Consider the following 12213-nt stretch of genomic DNA (forward strand, 5'->3'; position numbering starts at 1 on the left):
CAGGAAAGAGGAGGTGGCATCACTGAGCTAAACAAAATTCCCTCAGTCGTGCATAGCTCGTGGCAGAAGGTTCCTGAGGCTGAGTCCTGTTTAGCTCTATTGAGTTACTCTCAGTGTGGATGCAGGGCAGTGCAGCCAGACCACAGCTGGCACAAGCTAGTCCTCCAGTGCACAGTCCCATGGCACCCAGTTACAAGTTCTTTCCACTGCAAGCAATTCTTTGATAAACCAGTTTCAGATCCACATAGCGCCACAATGGCTGCTGAAAGGCCAGCTCAGAGGGCTTCTGCCTGGCCTGAGGGTATCGAGTCTTTGACGGACCTTTGGGCCAATGCACGTCCCTTCCATGGATTCAATACCCCAAACAGAAACTGGCTCAGATGGGGATTCACTGTTCTGGTGGTTGGTGTCTGCAGGAAATTAAGCAACTGAAGGTGATTTATGTCTGCAATAGCTGTGTCTGAAGGGTCTCCAGGCTCGTCTATCCCACCATGGGGCAAGTAGAGTAATTACTGCCGAGCTGCAGCACCTGACACTCACTGTGTGGCTACAGGTGGGGAGGGAAAAGGGTCAGATTTTCAAAGTCGCGGAGGAGATTTTGATACCAATGTAGCCAGCTCTTGGGCTACTGTGTGTTATTCATAAAGCCCCAGCTCCTGGAAGCATGTGATCCTGTGAGAATGTCAGCTTCATTTAAAAAGAAAAAAGTCAGTATATAGCTCTAGTGGTTGCAGAGAAAAGCTCGAAAGTGTGACCAAAGCCTCAAAAAACAAGGGAAACAAGAACACCCTGAAAGGTGATTTTGGTTTGGTTTGATTTAAATTCTGATGATTTTTTAGCCAATCTCCTGATTTTTGAGGCCTGACTCGTGGTGGTTGAAGACTTGGAGCTGGCAACACTGAAGCTCCCATTCATCCTAGTGGGAACTGGGCACCCCCATCCCTCAGGCAGCTGTGAAGATCTCAGCCTTGCAGGCCATGAGAATCCAGGTTCCCAGTGGGACAGGTCTAGCAGCCTTTGGGTCCCATGGCATGACAGGAAGGGATCAGTGTTGGGGGCTCTGGGAGCCTCTCTCAGAGGCAGCAGGAGCTGGGCGACTTGCTGTAAGATCCGACAATCCTGCAACCCAGAGCTAGGACACGCCCCAGTCACCCTAATGCCATCCCCTCCCCACAGCCTCCTGGGCCTGACCATTTTACTTTGCAGGACTGAGGATGTCTAGGGATGGGGGAAGGGTCATTGGGGTATCAGATGCCCGTACCCCAGCCTTCCAGGGGGCAGTGTACATGGGGGACAGGGAGGGAAATAACTGGGATTCAAATGCTTTTACCAGAGGGAGAACACGGTGGCAGGAGGAGGATCCCCAGGCCGCACACACAGAGCCGCCACTGCATCTCCATGGGGACACCCCGGGCAGGGACCTGTAAGGAGAGAGCAGGGATGGTTAACACTCCCCAGACTGCGTGAGGGGGGCTGGCAGGAAAGGGAACATGCCCCATCCATCGTCTGACCTGACCCACTCTGCTCCCAGGCAGAGCAGCTCCCCAGGGACAGGAGAGGATTTCATCCCATCCAGGCTGCTCTGCCTCCTGCCCAGTCCTGGCACTAGGAATTTCCACCCCCAAGCAGTGCCGTGTATCCACCCCATTTCCTCCCCTTGTGCGTTCTCTGACCATCCATTGGTGCAGGTGTCCCCGATACCAGTGCAGGGTGAGCCTGCTGCTGAGCAGGGCCACTTCTGACGTAACCCCAGTGGTACCCACACCGCTGTCCCCCTGCAGAAGGGGCCTGGCTCTGTGCCTGCCACCACATTGGACAGCACAGCTGATGAGTGACCCAGGGCTCTCCACAGCTAATGGCATGAAGCTCTACAGCATGAGCTAAAGAGCAAGGCCGAGCAGCTGGGGCTGTAACAGACTCACGTGCTGTGTGGATCAGGCCCAGAGGGGATCTGTCTCACACCCTGGCCAATGGGTGACATCTGGGCACCTTTCTGCAGGGTCAGCTTGGCCGGAAGTCACCCACCTCTATAAAAAGAAAAGGAGTACTTGCGGCACCTTAGAGACTAACATTTATTAGTCTCTAAGGTGTCACAAGTACTCCTTTTCTTTTTGCGAATACAGACTAACATGGCTGCTACTCTGCCACCTCTATAAGTGATGCTGCCAAGTGACAGGGACGGGGCTGGCAGTGGCTGTGACAGACACCAGGGGGCGCTGTCATATACCTGCTCCCTCTCCCCTGACATCAATTGGAGACCATCACATCGGTAGACATTACAGCAGGATACACAATGAGAGGGTCAGAGGCACCATCTCAGCTCTGCGCAGAGTCTCAGGCATCATCCTGCCCCCAATTCTCCAATCTGTATACACAGTGTCAGACTGGATGGACACAATCGGCTCTTCTGACCCTAACATCTGTGAATCTATTTCTGTTTCACTTCCAGCTCCCTCCAAAATGGTCCATCATGTGCATGGTGCATTGAAACAAATTAGACAAATTAGAGGATTGGGCCAAAAGAAATCTGATGAGGTTCAACAAGGACAAGTGCAGAGTCCTGCACTTAGGACGGAAGAATCCCATGCATCACTACAGACTAGGGACCGAATGGCTAGGCAGCAGTTCTGCAGAAAAGGACCTAGGGGTTAGAGTGGACAAGAAGCTGGATATGCGTCAACAGTGTGCCCTTGTTGTCAAGAAGACGAATGGCATTTTGGTATGTATAAGTAGGGGCATTGCCAGCAGATCGAGGGACATGATCATTCCCCTCTATTTGGCATTGGTGAGGCCTCATCTGGAGTACTGTGTCCAGTTTTGGACCCAAACTACAAGAAGGATGTGGAAAAATTGGAAAGAGTCCAGAGGAGGGCAACAAAAATGATTAGGGGGCTGGAGCACATGACTTATGAGGAGAGGCTGAGTGAACTGGGATTGTTTAGTCTGCAGAAGAGAAGACTGAGGGGGGATTTGATAGCTGCTTTCAACTACCTGAAAGGGGGTTCCAAAGAGGATGGATCTAGACTGTTCTCAGTGGTAGCAGATGACGGAACAAGGAGTAATGGTCTCAAGTTGCAGTGGGGGAGGTTTAGGTTGGATATTAGGAAAAACTTTTTCACTAGGAGGGTGGTGAAGCTTTGAAATGGGTTACCCAGGGAGGTAGTGGAATCTCCTTCCTTCGAGGTTTTTAAGGTCAGCCTTGACAAAGCCCTGGCTGGGATGATTTGATTGGGGATTGGTCCTGCTTTGAGCAGGGGGTTGGACTAGATGACCTCCTGAGGTCCCTTCCAACCCTGATATTCTATGACTCTATGAAAACTGTATTGGAATTGTAAGCTATCACTGTAAATGAGGGTTTTCCTGGTCCTGCTGGCAGGCAGGGGACTCTGTAGGGAAGTGTGTGATCTGGGTCCAGCAGCAGGCAGTTGTACACAGAGCAGCCTACATCAAAGCGGGGTGACCTGGGCCTCTCTGCCTTAGGGAGCAGCCTGCTTTGTCTCTTTCTGTTTTGGGTCATTGTGTGTTATCGTTCTAGATTCTAAGCATTAAAGCTGTGTTAAGCAGCAATCTTCCAACCAAAGGATGTATGCTTATATCTAACTCCTCTGTGCCTGCCGGAAGCATAAGAATGGGGACCCTCCCCACAAAGAGATCTCCCTTCTGAGCAGGGGAATGACATGAACAGCTTAGACACTGTTGTCCTATACTCAGGGCAGGGTTAAAGTCTAAGTACTATAGCCCATGACCTCTGCAGGGTTAAGGCCTAGGCACTATGGGCTTGTACTCAGGGCCCCAGCAGACTCTTGTCTTGCATTTAGAAGAAAACATAAGTTTACCAGTTTTGTGTGTGAGGAGAAAAGCTCAGAATCATGCTCTGGATTTAACAGTGTGACAGTCTGTATCCCCATATGCATGGGGATGATAAATTTTGTACAAACTATGCCTTCTGAGATATTATTTAAAAACTCAAGATTTTCTGATCATTATTGTCCTAGTAAAATATTGTATCTAAAATTATAAGCTTCTACGGTATAAGACATGGTCCAAGTCTGGGGAAGCAGCCTCAAACCAGTTCTCAAGAGACAAAAGGTTAGCCAACACTTCAGCCAAGTGTCAACAAGATCAAGTGGACCACATTGTTCTAAGTCAGCCATAAAAATGTTGGCATACTGTGGGGCCAAGCAGGTACCCATAGCAGTGCCGCTGATTTGAAGGTATACATTGTCCCCAAATGCGAAATAGTTATGGGTGAGGACAAAGTCACAAAGTTCAGCCACCAGCAGCATCACTTGCCCCATAACCTCAGCCGTGCAGAACACAATGCCATCCACAGCCTCAGAAACAACTCTGACATCATAATCAAAAAGGCTGACAAAAGAGGTGCTGTCATCATCATGAATAGGTTGGAATATGAACAAGAGGCTGCTAGGCAGCTCTCCAACACCACTTTCTAAAAGCCATTACCCTCTGATCCCACTCAGGGTTACCAAAAGAAACTACAGCATTTGCTCAAGAAACTCCCTGAAAAAGCACAAGAACAAATCCGCACAGACACACCCCTGGAACCCCGACCTGGGGTATTCTATCTGCTACCCAAGATCCATAAACATGGAAATCCTGGATGCCCCATCATCTCAGGCATTGGCACCCTAACAGCAGGATTGTCTGGCTATGTAGACTCCCTCCTCAGGCCCTATGCTACCAGCACTCCCAGCTATCTTTGAGACACCACTCACTTCCTGAGGAAACTACAATCCATCGGTGATCTTCCTGAAAACACCATCCTAGCCACTATGGATGAAGAAGCCCTCTACACCAACATTCCACACAAAGATGGACTACAAGCCGTCAGGAACAGTATCCCCGATAATGTCACGGCAAACCTGGTGGCTGAACTTTGTGACTTTGTCCTCACCCATAACTATTTCACATTTGGGGACAATGTATACCTTCAAATCAGCGGCACTGCTATGGGTACCCGCATGGCCCCACAGTATGCCAACATTTTTATGGCTGACTTTGAACAACGCTTCCTCAGCTCTCGTCCCCTAATGCCCCTACTCTACTTGCGCTACATTGATGACATCTTCATCATCTGGACCCATGGAAAAGAAGCCCTTGACGAATTCCACCATAATTTCAACAATTTCCATTCCACCATCAACCTCAGCCTGGACCAGTCCACACAAGAGATCCACTTCCTGGACACTACGGTGCTAATAAGCGATGGTCACATAAACACCACCCTATACCGGAAACCTACTGACCGCTATTCCTACCTACATGCCTCCAGCTTTCATCCGGACCACACCACACGATCCATTGTCTACAGCCAAGCTCTGCGATACAACCGCATTTCCTCCAACCCCTCAGACAGAGACAAACACCTACAAGATCTCTATCAAGCATTCTTACAACTTACAATACCCACCTGCTGAAGTGAAGAAACAGATTGACAGAGCCAGAAGAGTACCCAGAAGTTACCTACTACAGGACAGGCCCAACAAAGAAAATAACAGAACGCCACTAGCCGTCACCTTCAGCCCCCAACTAAAACCTCTCCAACGCATCATCAAGGATCTACAACCTATCCTGAAGGATGACCCATCTCACTCACAGATCTTGGGAGACAGGCCAGTCCTTGCTTACAGACAGCCCCCCAACCTGAAGCAAATACTCACCAGCAACCACACAGCACCCAACAAAAATACTAACCCAGGAACCTATCCTTGCAACAAAGCCCATTGCCAACTCTGTCCACATATCTATTCAGGGGACACCATCATTGGGCCTAACCACATCAGCCACACTATCAGAGGCTCGTTCACCTGCACATCTACCAATATGATATATGCCATCATGTGCCAGCAATGCCCCTCTGCCATGTACTGGACAGTCTCTATGTAAAAGAATAAATGGACACAAATCAGACATCAAGAATTATAACATTCAAAAACCAGTCAGAGAACACTTCAATCTCTCTGGTCACTCGATCTCAGACCTAAAAGTGGCAATTCTTCAACAAAAAAACTTCAAAAACAGACTCCAACGAGAGACTGCTGAATTGGAATTAATTTGCAAACTGGATACAATTAACTTAGGCTTGAATAAAGACTGGAAGTGGATGTGTCATTACACAAAGTAAAACTATTTCCCCATGTTTATTTCCCCCTTACTGTTCCTCAGACGTTCTTGTTAACTGCTGGAAATGGCCCACCTTGATTATCACTACAAAAGCTTCTCCCCCCCCCCCCCGCCCCCGGTCCCGCTCTCCTGCTGGTAATAACTCACCTTACCGGATCACTCTTGTTACAGTCTGTATGGTAACACCCATTGTTTCATGTTCTCTGTGTATATAAAATCTCCCCACTGTATTTTCCAGTGCATGCATCCAATGAAGTGAGCTGTAGCTCATGAAAGCTTAAGCTCAAATAAATTGGTTAGTCTCTAAGGTGCCACAAGTCCTCCTTTTCTTTTTGTTGTATGGTTGTCACTAAAATATGTTGTGAATTGAGGAATAGCTCAGATATTAAATCCCCAGAGACAACAGCAAGGAAAATAACCAATGCCCAGGTGGGTGTTGAACAGCCATCAACAGCCATTGTCCAGCAAGGGAGTTACAATTGTCCAGCAAGGGCTTCCCTGACTAGGGATCCTATAAAGCTAGCCAGCCAGTCAGGCAGCGGCACAGACAGCTGCAGCGGCCCAGGAGCCAGCAACCAGAGCTATAAACAGGGGAGTTTCAGTGGGAATTCGCAAGGGGAGTTTGTGCTGTGGTGCTCATTTGGGGTTTGGTTTTGCTGTGGGTGGTGGGGTTTTGGTGTGGTTTGTGTTTCCCAGATGAACAGGGTTTAGGTGGCAAGGCTATGACAGACACAGAGGCAGCAGTGGGAGTGACCCATGTCGTGGAAGACACAATGAGGATGACTGGGTGTGGAAGCAGCGGTATGTACATGATCCTGGAGGGGGCACCTGGTAAGAGTTTTGTCTGCATGAAATGCCATCTAATAGAGCTGATGGAGGAAAAGATCCGAGGTTTGGAGATGCAGGTGGAAAGTCTGGTTAAGTTAAGGAAGGGGTTTGAGCAGATTATGGAGCAAAGACATGAGGTATCTGAAGGGAAAAGCTCAGACTTGCAGATGGAAGCAGGACTGGGGAATTCTGGAGGGGAGACTGCTGGGTGAGGAAAGTGGTCAGTGGAAGCATGTGACTAAAAGAACCAGGCAGAGGAAAAGACAGGCTAGTGAAGGAGAAATAGAGCTCAGGAACAGGTTTGCAGAGTTGGAAAATGAAGAAGGGGCTCAGCAGGTAGTCACTGAAGGTGGAAGGGCAAGGAAGAAGAGAAGAGCGGCTAGTCCTATAGGAAAAGGGGAAGAGTCAATGGAGACTACACCAAATATGAGCCCCAGGAGGATACAGGATGGGTTGAAGAGGATTACAAGGGAGAACAGGAATGGAAAGAACTTGCAGCCAGAGGGAACAGGGGATAGACTGGAGAATAGCACCGTCACCAGGAAAAGGCAGGTCTATGTGATCGGGGACTCTTTACTGAGAAGAATAGAGAGGCCTGTAACCAGAGCTGATCCAGAGAATAGAAGGGTGTGCTGTCTTCCAGGTGCTAAGATACGGGATGTAGACCTGAGGTTGAAAAGGATCCTAAAGGGAGCAGGAAAGAATCCCTTAATTATCCTTCACGTGGGAACAAATGATACGGCTAGATTCTCGCTGGAAAGTATGAAGGGAGACTATGCTAGGCTGGGGAAGACGCTTAAGGAAATCAAGGCTCAGGTAATCTTTAGTGGGATTCTGCCTGTTCCTAGAGAAGGGCAACAAAGGTGTGACAAGATTATGACTATCAACAGATGGCTTAGGCAGTGGTGCTATAAGGAGGGCTTTGGGATGTATGGCCACTGGGAGGCATTCATGGACAGAGGACAGTTCTCTCGGGATGGACTTCATCTGAGTAGGGGAGGAAATAGACTTCTAGGATGGAGGCTGGCACAACTGATTAAGAGAGCTTTAAACTAGGAATCTGGGGGAGATGGTTGGGAGATGTCCAGGTAATCTCCACGACAGATTTAACATTGAGAGGGAAGAAAACGAAGTAAGAAAGGATACAGCCGTGAGTAGGAGAATGGATATAAGGAGGACGGGCAGTGTGGATGCCAGTCTAATAGGTTATGCTGGCTGTAGAATGACCGTGCCTAATAGGGTACAGAATGTGAGCGAGGCCAAACAGCAAAAATTAAGATGTTTGTACACCAATGCGAGGAGCCTAGGTAACAAAATGTAGGAACTAAAGCTACTGGTGCAGGAAGTGAAACCAGATATTATAGGGATAACAGAAACTTGGTGGAATAGTAGTCATGACTGGACTACAGGTATTGAAGGGTATGTGCTGTTTAGGAAAGACAGAAATAAAGGTAAAGGTGGTGGAGTAGCATTGTATATCATTGATGAGGTAGAATGTAAAGAAATAAGAAGCGATGGAATGGATAAGACAGAGTCCATCTGGGTAAAAATTACATTGGGGAAGAAAACTATTAGAGCCTCCCCTGGGATAGTGCTTGTGGTGTGCTATAGACCGCCAGGATCAAATTTGGATATGGATAGAGCCCTTTTTAAAGTAAATACTAATGGAAAATGTGTGATCATGGGAGGCTTTAACTTCCCAGATATAAACTGGAGGATGAGTGCTTGTAATAATAATAGGGCTCAGATTTTCCTAGGTGCGATAGCTGATGGATTCCTTCATCAAGTAGTTGCTGAACCGACTAGAGGGGATGCCATTTTAGATTTGGTTTTGGTGAGTAGTGAGGACCTCATAGAAGAAATAGTTGTAGGGGACTGTAGGATTCATATGGGGTTCATGCACTTGGCAACATTCAGGGCACACCCTGAGTGTTGTATAGGAGCAGTGCACACACGGTTCCTCTCAAGGGCATGAACCTTGGAATCTCGCCCAGATGACATGAACCGTGGGAAGCCTCCCAGGACTGGGCTCAAGGCCCGAGAGCAAGGAATGCGGTAGATAGATATTGGTAAATAAGAATATTATACAAAGCCAGTGTATTCCTTTTATCTGTTGGAGTATGTAATGCACAGGGGGAGAGAGAGAAATAAAAGAGAGGGTGAAAAGCTGACAGGCAGACCAGCCCGTCGGCAGACCAGCCTGCTTGCTTGCTTAAAGCCTTGTTCTGTCTTGTATTTGAACTGCAACAGGGGACAATCTTGGTTCAAGTGATCATGAGCTAATTCAGTTCAAACTGAATGGAAGGATTAACAAAAAAAAAATCTGCAACTAGGGTTTTTGATTTCAAAAGGGCTGACTTTCAAAAATTAAGGAAATTAGTTAGGGAAGTGGATTAGACTGAAGAACTTATGGATCTAAAGGCAGAGGAGGCCTGGGATTACTTCAAATCAAAGCTGCAGAAGCTATCGGAAGCCTGCATCCCAAGAAAGGGGAAAAAATTCATAGGCAGGAGTTGTAGACCAAGCTGGATGAGCAAGCATCTCAGAGAGGTGATTAAGAAAAAGCAGAAAGCCTACAGGGAGTGGAAGATGGGAGGGATCAGCAAGGAAAGCTACCTTATTGAGGTCAGAACATGTAGGGATAAAGTGAGACAGGCTAAAAGCCAAGTAGAGTTGGACCTTGCAAAGGGAATTAAAACCAATAGTAAAAGGTTCTATAGCCATATAAATAAGAAGAAAACAAAGAAAGAAGAAGTGGGACCGCTAAACACTGAGGATGGAGTGGAGGTGAAGGATAATCTAGGCATGGTCCAATATCTAAACAAATACTTGGCCTCAGTCTTTAATAAGGCTAAAGAGGATCTTAGGGATAATGGTAGCATGACAAATGGGAATGAGGATATGGAGGTAGATATTACCATATCTGAGGTAGAAGCAAAACTCAAACAGCTTAATGGGACTAAATTGGGGGGCCCAGATAATCTTCATCCAAGAATATTAAAAGAACTGGCACGTGAAATTGCAAGCCCATTAGCAAGAATTTTTAATGAATCTGTAAACTCAGGGGTTGTACCGTATGATTGGAGAATTCCTAACATAGTTCCTATTTTTAAGAAAGTGAAAAAAAAGTGATCCGGGTAACTATAGGCCTGTAGTTTGACATCTGTAGTATGCAAGGTCTTGGAAAAAATTTTGAAGGAGAAGGTAGTTAAGGACATTGAAGTCAATGGTAAATGGGACAAAATACAACATGGTTTTACAAAAGGTAGATTGTGCCAAACCAACCTGATCTCCTTCTTTGAGAAAGTAACAGATTTTTTAGACAAAGAAAATGCAGTGGATCTAATTTACCTAGATTTCAGTAAGGCGTTTGATACCATGCCACATGGGGAATTATTAGTTAAATTGGAAAAGATAGGGATGAATATGAAAATTGAAAGGTGGCTAAGGAATTGATTAAAGGGGAGACTACAACAGGTCCTACTGAAAGGTGAACTGTCAGGCTGGAGGGAGGTTACCAGTGGAGTTCCTCAAGGATCGGTTTTGGGACCAATCTTTTTATTACTAACCTCGGCACAAAAAGTGGGAGTGTGCTAATAAAGTTTGTGGATGATACAAAGCTGGGAGGTATTGCCAATTTAGAGAAGGACAGGGACATCATACAGGAGGATCTGGATGACCTTGTAAACTGGAGTAATAGTAATAGGATGAAATTTAATAGTGAGAAGTGTAAGGTTATGCATTTAGGGATTAATAACAAGAATTTTAGTTATAAGCTGGGGACGCATCAATTAGAAGTAACAGAGGAGGAGAAGGACCTTGGAGTATTGGTTGATCATAGAATGACTATGAGCCACCAATGTGATATGGCTGTGAAAAAAGCTAATGCGGTCTTGGGATGCATCAGGAGAGGTATTTCCAGAAGGGATAAGGAGGTTTTAGTCCCGTTATACAAGGCACTGGTGAGACCTCACCTGGAATACTGTGAGCAGTTCTGGTCTCCCATGTTCAAGAAGGATGAATTCAAACTGGAACAGGTACAGAGAAGGGCTACTAGGATGATCCGAGGAATGGAAAACTTGTCTTATGAAAGGAGACTCAAGGAGCTTGGCTTGTTTAGCATAAATAAAAGAAGGTTGAGGGGAGATATGATTGCTCTCTATAAATATATCAGAGGGATAAATACCGGACAGGGAGAGGAATTATTTAAGCTCAGTACCAATGTCGACACAAGAACAAATGGATATAAACTGGCCACCAGGAACTTTAGTCTTGAAATTAGACGAAGGTTTCTAACCATCAGAGGAGTGAAGTTTTGGAATAGCCTTCCAAAGGAAGCAGTGGGGGCAAAGGATCTATCTGGCTTTAAGATTAAACTGGATAAGTTTATGGAGGAGATGGTATGATGGGATAACATGATTTTGGTGATTAAATATTCATGGTAAATAGGCCTAATGGCCTGTGATGGGATGTTAGATGGTGTGGGATCTGAGTTACCCAGGAAAGAATTTTCTGTAATAACTGGCTGGTGAATCTTGCCCATATGCTCAGAGTTTAGCTGATTGCCATATCTGAGGTTGGGAAGGAATTTTCCTCCAGGGCAGATTGGAAGAAGCCCTGGAGGTTTTTCGCCTTCCTCTGTAGCATGGGGCACGGGTCACTTGCTGGAGGATTCTCTGCTCCTTGAAGTCTTTAAACCACAATTTGAGGACTTCAATAGCTCAGAGATAGGTGAGAGGTTTTTTGCAGGAGTGAGTGGGTGGGTGAAATTCTGTGGCCTGCGTTGTGCAGGAGGTCAGACTAGATGATCATAATGGTCCCTTCTGACTTAGTATCTATGAATCTATGAATTCAAGGACTCACTTGTACAAGGCCACACCAGGGCAATTCAGCAATGCTCACTAGACATGCCTGGACTTAAATTCTCCAAGAACATAGAATGAGGATATAAAATAGAGGACAGAGGCCGCATGGTTTGGTCCTGTCTCTTTCTTCACCTACGCTGAAGGCAACGAGAATGCTGGAGCTGAGGAGACAGGTCCCCAGGCTAACAGAGGGAGCCTGCATAAGAAAGACTGTACCCAACCTGCATTATCCAGTTGGGTGAGAAAAATTGCTTATTCCAGATATTGCCTAGTCTAATAAGGTTGAGAATTTAGACTTTATCTTCATCTTTTATTTTCTTTTAGTAACTACTCTGACTTTTTACCTATCACTTATAATCACTTAAAAACTATCTTT

General features: G+C 46.4%; 1 protein-coding gene across 1 annotated transcript in view; it reads right to left on the bottom strand.

The window, feature by feature from the left end:
- Positions 1-12213, bottom strand: part of LOC122463701 (butyrophilin subfamily 3 member A2-like) — a 130714-nt gene that overhangs the window by 20252 nt on the left and 98249 nt on the right. The window contains exon 3 of the mRNA XM_043534882.1: positions 1331-1421. Within this exon, the coding sequence (XP_043390817.1) occupies positions 1331-1400 (70 nt within the window). The 5' untranslated portion in view covers positions 1401-1421. The remainder of the gene's footprint in view (positions 1-1330; positions 1422-12213) is intronic.

The sequence above is a fragment of the Chelonia mydas genome, chromosome 23 (assembly GCF_015237465.2).
Source record: "Chelonia mydas isolate rCheMyd1 chromosome 23, rCheMyd1.pri.v2, whole genome shotgun sequence".
Taxonomy (NCBI): domain Eukaryota; kingdom Metazoa; phylum Chordata; order Testudines; family Cheloniidae; genus Chelonia; species Chelonia mydas.